The sequence below is a fragment of the Lepisma saccharinum genome, chromosome 20, assembly GCF_977018435.1.
Source record: "Lepisma saccharinum chromosome 20, izLepSacc3.1, whole genome shotgun sequence".
Lineage (NCBI taxonomy): Eukaryota > Metazoa > Arthropoda > Insecta > Zygentoma > Lepismatidae > Lepisma > Lepisma saccharinum.
Genome location: NC_139248.1, coordinates 69,755,803 through 69,774,278, shown reverse-complemented (window position 1 = coordinate 69,774,278; position 18,476 = coordinate 69,755,803). Strand labels below are relative to the sequence as shown.

Below are 18,476 nucleotides of genomic sequence, written 5' to 3'. Positions count from 1 at the left end.
TTGGGAGCGTTATGTTGTAGCCCTTTACAATGCAAAGTTTAGTGTGTCAGTGATCAGGAAGTAGTGTAAGAGCAAGGATTGTGACGTTAGTTTGACTTTAAAAATCAAGAATGTGATCGAATGGCCCCAACATTCGGTTCTGCAACAAAAAAAGGGATGAGAACATGGCCGTGCACACAAGTCACCACCAGCATGCAGGTGCAAGATCTGGTTTACAGTTTCCAAAGACATATCTAGATGATTCGTCATCTGTCTTTGGGTCGGTGGATTCTCTTGCATGGCCATTCTGCGAAGTTTCTCCTGCATACTGGTGGTGGCTTGTGTGTACGGCCGTGTTCTCATCCCTTTTGTTGCAGAACTGAACACTGGGGCCATGCAATCCTTACACTTGCCGATCACATTCTTGATTATTAAAGTCAAACTAACGTCACAATCCTTGCTCTTACACGACTTCCTGATCACTGAGACACTGAGCTTTGCATCGTAAAGGACTACAATATAACCTTGCCAAAAGTGACTCAGTTTTGGCGGCATTTTCAGCCAAGCGAGAAAACACAAACACTTGGAAAAGTTATACAACGTACTCCTCCCAAAAGTAGTTCAGTTTGGGCGGGATTTTCGGCCCAGTGAGAAAAAAAAACCACTCTTTTACAGCTTACACACTACACTGACAAACATGCCCGACCAAGGTTGGGCGAGTTTATTCTGAGCACGGGGAGAAGGAATCGAGTTTGGTCAAACATACGCTGAACAGCCTCTGTAGAGATGAGAAGATTGACGGAAAGTGGAATAAAATGTTCAAAAGGTGGGACACAACAAGGGAAAAAATTGGCTTCCAGGTCACCTCGACCACGGTTAACGCGTCTCGCGAAATAATAGATTTCGAGTTAGATATGATGTAACCCAACGGAAGTAAAGGGGACGGAAAGGAAGTAAGAGGGGAAATGCACCGTACAACTTCCGACATTCTGTGAGAGGCCTCTTCAGTCTACTGTACAGCGTCTACCGAGCCACTCCTGAAAAAGTGGTTTTTAATGTAATGGTAGGAATAAGGCACTTTTACATGCTCAGCAGCCTTAAGTCATTTTTAACCTTTTTACCTATTTTTACCATACCTCTTGATCCACGCCTTGTCTGACGCAGTCAATGTCATTTTTATATTGTACTGATAATTTGGACCTACAGTTAAAAGTGGGATCTGAACCACTGTGCTATGTACCTCCACCGGGTATCAAACCCGGGACTCCTTGGTTACAAGGCAACGACGTTACACCTACACCATCAGGGAGGCCCTTGTACCATTAGGTTAAATGCACCAAGAGTGTGAGAGGACAATGGAAGGAAAAGTGGAAAGAGCCCATGGCCTCACTGAAGGTAAACTAATTAAGAAACCTGATATGTATTTTTAATAAAATTATTTATTTCATGATTTTCCTTTAAGAAAATGAGGTTTATCTTAGCTGTCTCAGAAAGAGACTACACACACACATACATCAGCATCTTACATACAATTTAAGAAAAAAAGTACTGTCTACAACAGAACAACAAAAAAGCCTACAAAATCAACAGGCAAGCTACCTTCCTCTCCCCCTCCCTCGTGAGAAACCACCTCGAGAGGCCCCACCTCTACCACGTCCTCCAGCAGTCCTTGCCTTTTGGTGGTGGGGACTTTGGTCTGAGTGCCTCTATTCTTTCGGTGCACCCTGTTGTTTCCTGGCCATTGGAAAAGTAATTGGCATAAACATCAGGATTGAAGTTGCTATTTGTCAGCATGGGACCAACAGTAAGCCACCCTGGTCGAATAGTACTGTCACGACCAAAAATATGCAACCTGAAGAGAAAAAAAAACAATCATTTGAGCCTCTCATGTCGGCCAATGACCACATTCTCCTCGAAATGTATGAAACCCTTTAAAAATATATTCTGTGTTACAATCAGTCATGTTTTGTAATACAGACAGTTTCAAATTGTCTTACAGGGAGACAAAAAGAAAAGAAAGAAAAAAAAACCTACATATAAGTCTTATGTTTTTTTTTAACTGGTAATTAATTTCAGAGGTCATTGTAATGTAAATTAATATTATGCATCCTTCACAAAAATTGCAATATATTGGAAATCAATTCTTTAATGTCTGAAATATTAAAGAAAATAAACTTCTTTTTAACGATAATTACAAGATAAATGTTGCTACATGAACCTTTGCACAGATTTAAATATTTTGAGTCAGTTTCTCTTTATCTTTTTACAATTGCAACAATGATATTAATGCGTTATTAGAAATCTGTGCACTTCCTTCATCATACAGGCCATCATATGGACCATCCTGAAGGCAATGAATGTTCCCACGAACAAGGGGCATTTTGTTTTATGTAATTGGGATTATTTTCTGTGCTTATTCAAAATTTCAGGAGCAGATATAGAAGTTGGCAGTGCCAGCCACAGCACCAGATGGTTGTAAACAATGAAGTGGTGTGATACTCTTGTCCCAGATGCCATAACCTATGTTAACAAAGGCTGTGAACCTTTACAATTAATCAAGGAAGGAAGGAAAAAACAAAATGGAAACATGGAACAGTTTGCACGTAATTTTTTAACCATGTTTACTGCATCACATCATAAACTATCAAGTTGTTTCTCTGACATTTAAATGAACAGTTTTCATCACTACCATCAATATAAAAATTAATAAAAATTCCAGTTATTTTTAAAGGAAATTTTTAACATATTACAACCCAACAAATCACATTCTCACCTTTACACACTAAAAACATCTCTGCATCAACTCGAAAAATAAAACTTGTCATCAGGTAGGAGAGGTGGTTTGGGGAAGAAGTAAAGGTTAGCATTGCCCATGGTTTCATCAATTCTGTGCTGTTAAAAAAATATATGGGTACACATATTTGTCCTCTTTTGTCACACTTATTTCCAGTGGAATATTCTGAAAATTTGACCTGGTTTACTATGACAATTCTCATTTATTGTACATATTTATATTATATTAATTAGATATACAAGGGTCATCCAGAAGAAAAGGAAGGTTTTGGTGTAAATCACAAACGACAAATAATGTGTCCAAAGAATTTATGGTACAGAAACAACGAGGAGAAGTCATTAAATAGCAGGAATTTTATTCTAAACTTCATGACGATTTATGCACAACAGAAATTTGTATTTCTGGACTCAAAATGGTTCCTTAGAAACATGCCATAAAGGTGTCATGACGATTGAGCAGTATGCGCCTGTGCAGTAGCTCGTACAACATGGTCTCTCCAATGTTGACTTGCACTGTAGACGAGCAACAACGTGTTATTCGATTTTTGTGGTCAGAGGGACCTTCTGAATGAAGGTTCAGTACGGAGACAATTGTTTAATCAGGGGAGAGTGTACGAATGGACAGAAAGATTTAAAGATGGAAGACAAAATGTCAGTGATGAACACCAGAATGGGAGGCCAGATTGTCTGGCAAACTGAGGCTGTGAAACAGCAGATCGATCAGCAAATCCATTAATTTAGTACACTCAAAGATGCTGTCACTACATGGTTGAATACATTGGCGGCAAGTACAATGACGGTTATCAACAAACTGGTATCACAATACACCATGTATATAAATGCATGGTGCAGTTTCAAAAATTAATAATAATTTTATTTATTATCTTACACAGCTAAAACTTACACCGTAAGCAGCAGCAACTGTCCAAGGTTCTCATGTGCTACCAGCAGTTTGCTTCTCATGCTTACTGCGGGGCCGTGGTGCCAGTTTTCGAGATGGCATCGCAACAGGAAAAGGCTTTCTGTGTGCTCCGTTTTGAGGTGTCCAGATCTGTGGTTACAGTGCAACATGAGTTTCGTGCACGGTTTAGGAAAGACCCACCACACAAGAATAACATAAGTAGGTGGTACCGACAGTTCGTGGAAACTGGATGCTTGTGTAAAGGCAAGAGTTCTGGTCGACCTCGTGTGTCTTATGAAAACGTTGAAAGAGTGCACGAGGCGTTTCAGCGAAGTCCCTGCAAGTCACTTGGTAGAGCAAGCAGGGAATTGGACATGCCAAAGAATACGGTGTGGAAGGTGTTGCGTAAGCAGCTATGTTTTAAACTGTACAAGGTGCGATTAGTGCAGGCACTTACACTAGCAGACAAAGTGAAAAGGTGTGACTTTTGTGAAAAGATGCACTTGAAAATGGAGGAAGATTGTTTTATAGAAAGACTCATCTGCGATGAAGCCAGTTTCCATGTAAGTAGCAAGATGAACAAACACAATGTCCATATCTGGGGAACCCAGCAACCACATACACAGATAGAGCACCAGCGTGACTCTCCAAAAGTCAACGTTATCTGTACAGTGTCCCGTGAGAAAGTGCACAGCCCATTTTTTTTCCAACAAGAAACTATGACCGGTGACTCATTTCTAGACATGTTGTAAAACTGGTTGTTACCCCAACTGAACACCCATTATGATGATTACATTCTGCAACTTGACGGTGCTCCCCCCCAATTTCACAGGAATGTACGAGAGCTTCTCAATCGTTTTCTTCACCAACTGGATTGGATGTGCTGCAAAAGAAGACAACCAACTTCTCCCCTGGCCATGTTTGCAGGATTTAACACCATGCGTACTGCCATTGCCCGTGTCTCTCGAGGAACTTTGTGATCAGATAACACATGCACTGCAGACTATTACAGCAGACATGCTAAACCGAGTATGGGATGAATTTGATTACCGTGTAGATGAGTGTTGTGTGACCAAGAGTGCACACATTGAAGGATTGTGATTAATGCATAAGAAAGTTGGACAGTTGCCGTTGCTTATGGTGTAAGTTTTGCCCGTGTAAAGTAATAGATTTATTATTAATATTTGAAACTGCATCATTCATTTATAAACATGCTGTATAAGTGCTTGAATGAGTATGGTGGATATATGGAACAGTAAAGTAAGGTATGTAGTTTCTGTATCATATATATATTTTTTTTTGCACACATCATTTGTTGTTTGTGTTTTACACCAAAACATTCCTTTTTTTCTGGATGACCCTCATAATTAAAATAACACCCAATGCAGAAATGCAAGTGAAACAAAAACAGATCCAACAACTTAAAAAATTTCTGGAAATTTCTATATATATATATATATATATATACAAATAATGAAGGAGACAGTAAACACTTACCACACGAATAGAAATAATTCAATATTTCGCGATCTGAGTCGCATTTTCAAGAAGGTAGATAAAAGATCGACGACACTGTGAGTAGAGGCACAGAATACTGACCGTAGCGTCTCTACGGTCAGTGTTGCCAGAAACAGTTGAAAGGAAACACGCAGAAACAGTTGAAAGGAAACACGCAGAAACAGTTGAAAGGAAACACGAAATACTTTAGCCAGTGTTTACTGTAAGGTGGGTGGGTAGTTTCGGGGAGGAGAGGAAAGAGTTACTGGTTGGCTAGGTTGAGTCCGGGGGGTATAGTGGCGTGCATGCCTGCTATATAGGCCCTTTCCCATCGCCTGCGGAAAGATGTGTCAGAGCGGGGGGGGGGGGGGTAAAAGGTGGATGATGGCAACACGGAAGCAGTTATTGAAGGTGGTGTTATGGCTGTTGGTGTGGATGGCAACTGTGAAATCGGAGTTTTGGGTGGAGGAACGGTGATTATTTATCCTTAGATTCAAGGGGGTGGAGGTTTCGCCTAGGTAGAAGTTGCCGCAGATTTGACAGATGAGGGTGTAAATTAGATTGGATGAGTGGCAGGTGCCCTTAGGGTGAAGGGTGAACTCACCTGCCGCTGTAGGGATCAGGAGGGTGGGGGAGGTGATGAGTATGGGGCAGGTCTTGCATCTGGGTTTGTTGCACCTGTGGGCTGGGGGAAGGGGTGCGGAAGGGGTGGGGGTGTTTCGGACCAAGATGTTTTGGAGGTTGGGGGGGCGACGGAAGACGACCCTAGGTTTTTCCCGAAAGATGTCTCTGGTCTCGGGATCACTGTGCAGGATGGGGAGGAGGGAGTGGAGGGTATGTCTGATTTTCGTAATGTGAGGGTGGTATTGGGTGATCAGAGTTGGAGGGTTGGTTTTGGGTTGTTTGGTGCGGTTGTGGGAGTTAGCTCTAATGATTTGTTTGTTGATGAGGGTGGAGGGGTAGCCACGGTTGGTTAGGGATTGGTGCAGGCGTAGGTTGTAGTTTTGGCGGGATGAGGGGGATGAGTTGAGGCGCTGGCCTCTGAGGGCAAGGGAAAATGGGATGGCTTTTTTGGTGTGGTAGGGGTGTGAGCTGGAGTAGTGGAGATACTGGAGGTGGTTGGTTGGTTTGATATGTATGGATGTTTCCAAGTGGTCTCCCGCAATGTGGATGTCCACATCGAGGAAGGTCACTTGGTCTTTGGAGTGGAACCAGGTGAATTTGAGGGTGGTGAACTCATTTAGTCGGTTTAGGAATGTTGTGAGGGAGGGTTCGCCATGTGTCCAGAGGAGAAAAATGTCATCAATGAATCTTAGCCAGAGGAGTGGTTTCAGTTGCTGGGAGTCAAGGAATTCCTGTTCCAGCCTGCCCATGAACAGGTTGGCATAAGAGGGGGCCATGCGGGTACCCATAGCTGTGCCATGTATCTGCAGGTAATGTTGGTCACCGAAGCAGAAGTTGTTGCAGGTAAGTACAAGGTTGGCTAGTTGTATCAGGAAGTGAGTGCTGGGATTGTGGGGTTTGGGTCGGCTGTTAAGGAATGATTCCGTGGCACGGAGGCCATGGGCATGGGGAATATTTGTGTAAAGGGATGTGACATCAACTGTTGTGAGGATGGTGTTGGGTGGTAGGGATGGTAAGTTTTGGATGATGTTGAGGAAGTGGTTGGTGTCACGGAGGTAGGAGGGCAGGGCTTGGACGAGGGGTTGGAGGTGAGAGTCTAGATATATATATATATGAAAAAAAGTTTGTTTACCTGCAGTATACCAGGTAACATGGGGAGAATACACCACTGTTTATTTCTATTACTTTACATTTACTTTAAGGTAGAAACTAAACAGTATAGAATTACATTATTAAACACTGTTCTAGTATTCACCTCAATGTTTCAGAACCTATTTCTCTCAGGGATACTGTCTGTATTTGTATAATATTCAGATGTGCGTTATGAACTTTAATAGTTCACCCAGACGTTGAGAATATAAAACTCATGTTAGGCGAAATTATGATAGCTGGAGTAAAAAGAAAAACGGGAGCAGGAGAGGAAGAAGATGAAGATGAAAAAGACGGAAGAATAAAAGAGAGATGTGAAAAATGTTATCTGCTCTTGTTTGGTGTAGTTCGTGTGATATAGAAAACTGAAATATGTCTCTAAAACCAAGTTTGTGAGACGTGGACATTGAGCTTCACTTGCTTCCACACCAGAAAGATTTATTCTGCATCAACCTGAAGTACATACATGCCAACATGCTATGTATTATTGTATGATTGTATTTGTGTATTATTGTACTAATTAAATTTGTCAAGGGGTAGGAAAGGAATTCAATAAAAAAAAAAAATACTGCATAAAAGAAGGCACGTTCCCCAATGGTGCAGTGATTGCGTCATTGCCTTGTAATCAAGGGATCCCGGGTTTGATACCCGGTGGAGGCACATAGTGGTTCGGTCCAGTCCCGATTAGCCTTACTGTGCATAAAGTGGACTCAAAACACCAAATCAATCAATCAAACGAAGGCACCCTAATACTCGTGTTTTATTTCAGTTAATTTTGTTCAACAAAATTCTGCTAAAAACTCCCCTTTTCCAGTAGCAACTTGTGCAGAAAATTCCACACTTAAGGGGTTAAATAGATTAATATATTTGTGTTTCCAAGCTTTATATTATTAAGCAGTTTGCACACATTCCTAACCACACACAAGTTTCACACAGCTTTTCTATTTATAATTATTAAATAATCAATTAATATAAAATAGGCAACACATACCTCCTCCTCCCAAGGCAAAAATGCTCAATGATGTGAAATATCTCCACAGGCTTCTCCAAGGAACCATACTCAGGTTCTTCTGATATGATGAGGTCGATATCCACATTAGCATGGATGAAGTCACCATCCGTGGACCTCCTCACGGTCCCCTTGATTCCCATCAAGCAATGCTCCTACAAAAATAAACAATTTTCTCAAATATATTGCGAACACACCTTGTCCTACCACATAATTTCAGAACTTCCTTTTTATCCAAAAGGAATATTTTTGTTTAATTTGTAATTAAATTTGAGTTTTAGAATGAACGTACTCTAAATAACATACAATGGAATCTCAATTTTACGTTCTTTAGAGAACCAAAGTGAGAAAAAATTAAAATGTGGGAAAATATAAAATCTGACAGAATTGTAAGTCTTGAAGTATTTACTGGCAACAAATGATAAATAGGTTCTCTCATGTTATCAACCAGGGTACAATATGGCAGAAACCTTTCCGGAATTATAAGCAGCATTCTTGCCAATCAAAATACGAAAACCACCACAGAGATCAGGAGCCTACTATAGAACCACAAGGACAATTTAGGACTTAAAACAATCTAAGTTTACCAGATTGCTTGCAAGTGCAGTAAAGCATACATTGGTCAAATGGGCAGGAAAATTGAACAATGCTGCAGAGAACACACGAGTTACAGTAAGAATTTCTATCTGTAGAAGTTGGAACTAGTGGAATATTCTATCAACAAGTGCGACACAATAGATTTCAGCAACATAGAAATTATTGCCAATTATTGAAATTTTGTCCTGTGTATGGAACCGGTGGCCACCCACCATCGTGAGGAAACTGGGATGCTACGAATGAGTATCGTAACCCGGTTGTGGAAACTTAGAACAACGACTGGGGGTTCTTCGTGCTGACCACACGTTGCCCCATAACAGTTGGTAGGTAGGTCCTGGGCCTCACAAGGCTGTTGCATTACAGGTTATTATTATTGTTGTAGAAGAGATTGAATATTTAACTTCTTCACAAATAAATTCTGTGATTTATACAAATGTGCCAAATTAATAACCAACTGTATTGTTTCTTTTTCCATTAGGTAATGCCATCGTAATGCTGCATTCTAACAAGATTGGAACTATACTATGTTAACTTCGAAAAATGACAAGCTCCTGTATGGTGAATCTTATATGACTAACCTCCTTCGCGACATGTTTCAGGTTCGATACCAGGTGGAGGCACATAATGGTTCGGATCCCACTTTAAACTGTTGGCCCAGTCCCAATTAGCCTATCTGTGCATAAAGTGGACTGATAACAAAATTCAATTCAAGTTAAGCATCTTCTCAAGAAACGTTACAACAAAAAAACTGTGTTTTTATGCTTGTGACAACCGTAGACTACAAGGGAATGAGGAAAATGAAAACCAGTGTTTGGAAGTAACAAGTTACGTGTAACTTACGTTTACTTTTTCTTTTTTTAAAGTCATAAGTTACTTTTCGGCATGTTTCAACAGTAAAAAAATAGAATTTTAATTTTCACATATACATATGTTATGAACAAATGTTTTGCCTGGTGTCATTTTTTTCAAGCGTAAGATTTTCTTCCGTCTGCATTTTCGTAAGTAAAATTTTGTGTTTATTAGCATGTTGAAGTAAAACTGAAAATGCAGTCTGTGGAGAAGAGGAAGTGATAGAACATTTGAAAGAACTTTTCAACAAACCTTTATAAATGACAATCATATGCAAGAAAAGCAGAATTTTGGCATCCAGCAGTCCAATTAACAACTGTTGGGTGCAGGATGATACGGACGCCGCACTACCGTGTGCAACCGCAAGTGAACAAACATTACATTAACATTTATATGTTAGCTTTTACATTGTCTGAATTGCAAATATTCCATTGCTTATAGATCGTTAGTTAGTCGGTTCTGTATTCATTCTTCCGCGACAATTGCAAAGTTTGCACGCCACCGTGCGGGGGAATACAGAACTTCGAGAGAAATCTGGCGGGGCGCCGTCCTCCCACTTTACGAGACGTAGAGCATTCTCAGTCGCGGTCGCGAGGGGTAAGAGGTGAGGAAACTGAGGGAATAACATGCGCGGGATCTCTGGCTGGGAGGACGGAGGGTTTGTCGTCCGAAACCCACCCCCTAGGCAAAACTGGCTCTCTCTTCGGAGAACGGTAAACAATGAATAGTTGCCAGAAGCAATGAAGTTAACGTAAGAAAGAAAATTACCCACCGTTGAAAAAAAATATTCTGTATTCCATAATCTTATTCATTTATGACAAGAGTAGAGCAATAAATAATGCAATTTCCAATGAGGAAAGAAAATGTCGCTAACTGAAAAAGTACAGATTCTTGCATGATTTTTTGTATTTATCGTCGCTTTTTGCTACTTTTCGGTAATCACGACGATGAGGATGAGTGATGATGGTATAATGAAATTGATGGAGGGGCACTCACAAAGAACACACATACCCATGCCCGAATTCGAACCCAGGAGCCCTGACTTTGTAATCCGGTATGCTAGCCACGGAAGTCGGCTATAGATTCTTGTTACATGCAAAATTATCGTGTAGCTATATGCGTTGTATTTTTTCTGAATTTAGTGAAAAGTACATTTGGATTACAATGATGTGGAGTACATCATGTAGATTTAAATACATGTTTTGATTAGCACCTTTGAAAAAATTCCTGATAATGTGACAAAGTTCTCCAATTTCTTTTCAAGGTGGATGTTAAATAAATTAAAAACTCGTCATTTAAACTCACCAACAGTCGCTACAGGAACCTGTAAACTACAAATTTCATAAAATTTGGCAAAATTGTCTGGCAACCCCGAAGCAATAAAACGACTCTTCGTTTTCCATGGAAAAGTGAAGTGAAGCTTTTTCGGTAGTTGTGCATTTGTCGTGATGAACAGTGTGGAGAAATTGTTGGTGCGAAGTTTTTCTACAAAAAGTCAGAAGTCTGGATGAAAAAATAAACAAAAAATCTAGTCCGAATTTGAATCTAGAACAAGTGTCAAAGAAGGGAGGTCGTGAGTTCACTTGCAAATTTCACGTTGAAGGACAAGTTCAGTTACAAGCATGTCTGAAGATTTCTGGTAAGTTTGAAGTTTTTACTTTAGAGCTTTTTGGTGCCTTTTTCACATATCAATTAGTCATGTTGGACAGGAGACATTTTCTGTGTAACTTTTTACTAGAAATTTTCACGATCAATTCACGTAAATATTCATCATTGTGCTTATCAAGTTGTGTAAAAATTAATATCCCTTCTTCTGTTAAACGACTAAATCTCTTAGAATTCTATTTCTTCTTCCATCTTCTTCGCATTACTGTTAAATAATTATTAATTTAAAACGTGTAAAACATGATATTCGGTAAACACGAATGTATCAATTTCTTATCACGTTTGCTGTTATACGAAATTCATCATTTAAACTCGCATTACTAGTAGAGCAAATTTGTGCCGGCCCCCGTGGCGGAGTGGTTAGCACATCGCGCTACGACGCCAGGGATCCCGTGTTCGAATCCCGGCCTGGGCATGAATTTTGTGAGTGTCCATTCATCAATTTCATCATATCACTCATCCCCATCTTCGCAAATTAGCCAAATGTGGCACAAAAGGCGAAGTAAAATAAAGCAAATCAATAGAGCAAATTTGTGAACTATCGCCCCTCCACTTTGGATCACCATGAGCTGCCACTGGTTGGGTGCCAAAACTTTCTTGCCTATTTTAGACGTTTGTCCTGCACCGTGGTCCTATGATCTGGCGCGAGCTTGAGCTCTGGCTACAGGATGCATGCAGGTTCAAGACTCCTGGAGAAAGCGTAACGACTTTATATGGGACCGATGGCCAACCACTACCGTGAGGAAATTGGGGAGCTATGAATGAGTAGTGTAACCCTACAACAATGACTGAGGTTCTTTGTGTTGACTGAATGTCACCCTGTAACTGGTTGGATGACCTCTCACTTCTAGTGGGAGTGAGGCCAACAGTCGGTAGGTAGGGACTGGCCCTCACGGGCTGTTACACCATGGGTTATTATTTTAGATGTTTTCAGTGCCTATAAATCCATTCCCTGGTCAAACAAGAAAACAATTGAATTGTAGTTCATGAATACAACATTCTAAGCATTGAAGCTTATCTAAAGTAATCTCAATTACTTCAAATGTAACTTTACAAAGACTTATGTCAACTGTGTCACTATTGGATTTCTCATAAAACTTTACTAAGTATTTACTGGTAATATGTTTAATTTCTGTATGGTTGAATTTAAAATGGCAGAGATGCTCAGGCACTGATCTAAGGGTTTCTACTCTATATATTTGGGTGGTTCAGAAATTTTGATTTGATTGGATTGAGTTGGTGTTGTAAGTCCACTTTATGCACAGTAAGGCTAATAGGGACTGGGCCTACAGTTTAAAGTGGGATCCGAACCACTATGTGCCTCCACTGGGTATCGAACCTGGGACCCCTTGATTAAAGACGAGGATGCTACCACTGCGCCATTGAGGCGGCCCAAAAATTTTGATTTGAGAGAGAAATAAGAAATACCCTACTTATGCATGTATCGTGAACATGAGTGTATAATGCCCACTCTGGTTTTTGATGGGGACAAACGATTGCTTCATATATAATGCGCAGTACAATTCAGTTGTAGATCGTAAAGCTGCTGTTATGCTGATCAAGAGCGAATGGCATCATACCTATTCAATGAGTCACCAATTCACTCCACCTCCGCCCTCTCCCTCCACCGTGTTTACCATCCCAATGCTTTCACTTCTGCAACCACCTTGTTTATTCTGTAGTAGAAGAAGAAAGCAAGATCAAAATTACCTTATGGATTTGCAGCACCTGGGAAGTTATTTTCTATTATTTCTTGCCCAACAATTACCACTGATATGCATTCGTGTGACAGGAGGTGGTTACATGAATTCTGCCAGAATGATGTCGCAAAATTTTTCATTACAAAGTGAATAAAACATGGGAAATAACCCTTAAACATTTAAGTTTTTTTATTTTTTAAAGAAATTATCATTGCTCAAGAAACCCAACCTGGTAATTTGTATTTGCACCTGATGATAGCATTATACATAGTGACATAGTGAAAACATGCATGGCTTCATGCATAATATGGATTAGTTTTTGGGGGGCAAAAATTTTGGAAAAAAGTGTGAATTATACATTAGTAAATACAGTAAATGGACTCAAAAATGATATTTAGGTATTTTTACCTTCGTTCTTTGAAACACAGCCCTTGGTTCCAAATTCTTGGAGTGGCCTGGGTTGTTGATATTTGTTCTTATCCAACAAATGTCTTCACATCTCCTGAAGCCCCACTTGCGAAGGCAGTACCTGCCCAGATCCAGGCCATCAGAGGAGCCGCACCACAGGAACACAAAGCCTCTTGACTCCACCACTTCTCCTATGTTCAGCTGCATGATCTGAGAATCAAACAATCATCACTGCAACAAATACATATTAGAGTGCGCGTCAAATTTCCTGCATATGGCCTTGAACGAGTGAACAGCACCAGCGAATCACGGACGTGCGACGTTGCCTAGTTCAGAAGCTACTAAATCATGTACCTGGCGCTCGGATATAAATATATTATTTCAAGTGTCAGTAGTTCAACAGATGGAAAGATAATGAATTTGCGAATATGTACGAAAAACAAGCGTGATTGTAGCTTATACCGTTCCCTTTGTAGAAGCAATGTTATTATAAACGTATTTGCATTGTATCGTTTTTGCTCTCCCTTCGTTCCTGTTGCATTCCGAAACTTTTCGATAAGCGAAGGGAACAGGGCACGTTCTTTCCCAGTGATGGTAGAAGAAGTTGACGAAAAGGATACCGTCATTGTTCGTTTTTTTTTTTCATGTGTTTAGTGCGTGTGTGCAGCATATCGTTGAGTAAACCAAGTGGTAGTGATGGCGAGAGAAGAGAGAAAAATACAGTGTTGTACGAAGCCAGGCACGACAGGTGATTTTTCAGGTGTACAATTTTTTTTTAAAAAAAAAAAAGTGTTTGAGTGACGAACAAAGAAGTAAAATTGACTTTAAGAAGTGCCAGGATCTAACAGCTCAAGCGTGTGGTGTGAATGAAGCTACCGTTTCTCGGATATGTTCGGGGGCAAAACAATGTGGATCAGGGCCTGCTCCAATGTTTCAATAACGTAGACTAGAAAGCACATTAACATACCGAAAAGAACGACAAATTTAGATGACTTTGAAAAAAGACGTAGTTCGTAGAACAGTCTTTGAAATTTACGATCGTGGCGAATTTTCTACTGCCAAAAAGATAACGTACTCTTTACGGGACAAAATATCTTACAAAGGCTCTATAACTTCCACCTTGAGAATATTGAAAGAATTATGCAGTCCCTAATCAGGTATGTTCTTTTCTCCCATTAAGTTTATTATATGTTATATTATCTAATGTTCCGTGCTCTCCGTGACAAGGCGTTTCGCTCGACCACGCTGTCTCTTTTCCATGTGAGATTTCGACATGGCACCACTGCAGTGCGCTGCTATTGGCTATCGCCATATGCAGGAGATTTGACGCGCACTATAACTACTTATTTGTACTGCATTATTTAGCATGGCTTTCCTCAAGTTAATTGTGAAAGTGAAAGTGAATGATGATTAGTTGAGATGAATTAAAAAACAAGCACAATGGAACATCCTGTTTGGGGTGACCACAAAGACCTGAACCAATTGCAGAAATGATGAACACAGGCACCGGGGATGAGCAGGCCTTGGGGGGGGGGGGGGGGGAGGTATTGTCATGCCCAATACATACTCAAATATGCCTATGTAAACCAAAACAATAAACATAGTAAATTATCCAGTGCAAGCCAACATATTTACGTTAAATAAAAAATCAACATTACGATACTAAAACTGTAAAAGCTGTATGTAACATGGCATTTTGGTATTAAAATGCTGAAAATATTCTTAAATTTGATTAAAAAATCATACGTCTTACAGAAAATAACACTACCATTTTATGTAGTTACCAAGTATTAAGTTTACTGTTGTGTAAAGGAGTCCAATTTTGATTCTAAAATTTACAGTACAATTAATCATTTTTTCCATGATCTTGCATAACTCACAGGATAATTCAGACTTCATAAAGTATTGTGAACGTAAATAAACTCTAAATTTTGTGCTTAAGAGTTTATTTCACATATTGCAGTTCATTTCCCATCACATTGTGAGAAAACATAATAGGAAAATGTACCTTGTACTCTTTCAAAATCATTAAAAATTAAAATAACAGTGCGTTATTTCACATTCCATGTTTCTGTCAATAACAAAATATCCTACAATATTAACACGCTCACCACACTTCTGTCTAAATACATTTACACAAAATTGTTAAAGTGGCAATTTTCAAATAAAAATTGCTAACCAACCGCTCTTTTACTCTAGACAACCTTACCCAATAGTGGTTTTCCCCCATAAAAACACAACAAAATGATTGCAGAATCAGATGCTGGTTACAGAAAACAGAATTTTGCTTTAAAATAATTAAGAATTAAAGCTGTTAAATAATTAAGGATTATATCCATCATATAATCACAAAATCTAGTTTCTCAGTCAATAATGGTGCAAAATAAATGAAAATTTGCAAAATTTACAGAATAAATAGACTGCACGAAAGTGTTCTGGAATTTTTAAATATCCTATGATATACCCAAACTCCAGTATTGGCCAGTATCGGTTAATAGCTTCTAACAGATACCACTGATTGTAATCTGTATCAGTTTAGGGTGTAGAAAAATAAAATATTTGTTACTAAACCAACCTGTTCCCACGCCCAGAACTCCACATTCGTCACACCCATTGTCCTCTGATATTCTTCCAAGGGAGGTTCCACCAATATTACATCAAATTTGCTCTTCAGTTCCTTCATGTCAAATGTTTGCAAGTCGCATTTTAAATACATTGGAGGAGTGGCAGTTTGAGCAATCAGATCATCCTGCAATACAATTAAGGAATGACATACAGGTGGGAACATTTATAGATACAGGGTGGTTCAGTACAACACCCACAAAAACTCAGCATTTAGAGGATATCAAGACAAACAATTTTCTCCACAACATCTTGCTCGTTAATGTCTCATTTTATAGCCGAGTCCTTGAAACATGGAATTTCTAGAGCCATAGATAAATAAATGATCAAGATTTCAGTACAAAAACTGGGCACACTTTGGAATCAAAAGCGGTATAAAATGGCAGTTTGGTGTTAAAATAGTGAACATAACCTAAATCTGTTTTTAAAAACTACACTTATTACACAAAATAAACATTTCCTTTCTAATAGTATATTTATGCAGGTTATCAGAGTGGGCGTATATTGTATCTACCAACTTCAAATGACAACGGAAAGACAGTGACTGGTTGTAGTAACATTATATGGTTGTGAAATAAAAATATACACATAGGCATTTAATACAGTTTATAATATGGACAATATATACATCAGTGCACCTTGATGATAACAGCATCTAAATGATGTTCTTCTGCTTGGATGTACGTTAGAGACGATGCAGGAGGATTTCATGACTTGTGTCCTGTGAAAACGTTACCCGTGGCTCTCCACTGTCTAACCCACCTCAGAATGATGTGCGTTTCCGGAACCGGTGCTTGGTGATCTTCATTGTTCCTCCGCAGTGCCCGGTGCCTGGTGGATGAAGGCTTCCGCTGCCGTAATCCACGTCTGCACCGGCCAATGCTCCACGGTACACTAATTGCCTGACTCCCAATTCTCCACGGATTTAGGTATGTCACACATGTGCACCTGCATTCTGGCAGGTCTGCCAACTCAAATTAGTAGATACAATATGTGCCACCCTGTATATACATTGATAAAAAGAATCAAAGATTTATATCTAAGATAATAAAGCATCTATCAGTTAATCACAAAATGGTTAGAATTGCTTTGGTGTGGTGCCAAGGAAAGAGTTAATGGAGATGCTCCAATCACATGAAACTCCATTCTCAGCTTGGAATATTGCTTAATATAATACAAACAAAAAAAAATGTTATATAAAACATTATAAAAAGTATATTAGTCAAACAAAAAATATGAAAAATTTCTTATACATCATACCTTCAACTTGATTAGCTCTCTGAGCTTCGGATATTCCTCAAACCTGTCGGCTAGTCCCACATCCCGAATGAAGTTCTGGGGACGCTGCCCTGTGTCAACAAAGTGCTGGCAGTAATCATTGTGCGGATTTGATGACTGGGTCCCCTGAAATAACATGAAGTAATTCTTTACAATAACTGTTATAATGGTTTTTAAAGTTTTATCCACATATTCACATTAGTAATTGTAACTTCCCAGGCAACATGATTCAAACAAGTGTCCTTGGGTTACCAGCTAGGTTAAGTTGTGTTTACTTCCAGTGTTTCAAGCTCATATATTGCTCTCATCATCAGAGATCATTGTTTCTTAAACAATCGGAGAGAAAACCACAGCCATGAATCTAGGGGTGTATTACACACAAAGAGATGCTAGTTCGGAGTTGCCAAGCATCTTGCCATGTACCCTCCACCAAAACAAGACAGGGAGAGGGTGGCTGGCATGTTCTTTCCTTGCTCCCTTGAGCAGTGATCATACCCAGAGAATGGCTTGCTGCCAGTGGCGTAGCAGCCACCCCCGCAAACCCCCTCAATGCAGGTATGTTTTCTCTCTGTGCTCCTGAAATTTTGTATAATCCCAGAAATTGAACAGTGTGTTGCTTATTTAAAAAATGGATTTATGAAACAGAAATTTGGTTCCCAGTAACATTATCATATGATGACTTCTATGATAATAAAATAAAAATATATAAATAACTTACGTGAGTGAGTAGGAATGTTTCAGAACGACGTTTCGGAAGTCTGTACTACTTCCTTCATCAAGTAATAAAAAACTTTAGGTGTCAAACATGGTCCCGCATTGTTAAATCGTAAGTTGAGGATTCAGGTTGAGGACAGAAAAGGTAAAAAACTTACGGTGACAGCATAAAAACTCCGATTAAGTCTTCGCTGGTTAAAAATCCCTATGTTAAAAACCACAACTAAAACAAATAAAAATCGAAGACCTATTACAATCCCATAGTTACTTCCGTCAGTGTTGGGTAGAACACATGGACTGTGAGTGCTCCTATCCTGCATGGGAGGGGAAATTTCCCCTACAGCATTCCCCTCTTACGATCGCATACTTCACCATTCCAAGGTGAACTCCCTCTCTTATTAGACGGCCTTCACAACCTCGGGAGTGACATGAAAGCCCACTTTACTGTTGGTATTTACTGCTTAATTCCACTTTTTAAGAAAAGCGATCCACCCTTCCTCCAAATTACCATCATCTCTGTTAAGCTTATTCCTTTCTCCTGTGCATATAAATGCAGCTTCATAAACGTTCCTGTTTCATTTATTCTCCTCTCTCCTAGTTACTTCCCTTTTTATAATCCTATGTCCGCTCATTATGATATGTTCGGATAGGCCTGTTTTAGGTACCCCTTCCTTAATATCTTTATCATGTT

The 18,476-nt window shown here is 39.5% G+C and overlaps 1 protein-coding gene across 1 annotated transcript in view; it reads right to left on the bottom strand.

The window, feature by feature from the left end:
• Positions 1-1,398: 1,398 nt before the first annotated feature.
• Mettl14 (methyltransferase like 14) overlaps positions 1,399-18,476 on the bottom strand; it is a 55,088-nt gene continuing 38,010 nt past the window's right edge. The window contains exons 4-8 of the mRNA XM_083142054.1: positions 17,054-17,197; positions 15,747-15,920; positions 13,172-13,381; positions 7,935-8,107; positions 1,399-1,831 (exon numbers count right to left, since the gene is read on the bottom strand). Coding sequence (XP_082998180.1) covers positions 1,627-1,831; positions 7,935-8,107; positions 13,172-13,381; positions 15,747-15,920; positions 17,054-17,197 — 906 coding nt within the window. The 3' untranslated portion in view covers positions 1,399-1,626. The remainder of the gene's footprint in view (positions 1,832-7,934; positions 8,108-13,171; positions 13,382-15,746; positions 15,921-17,053; positions 17,198-18,476) is intronic.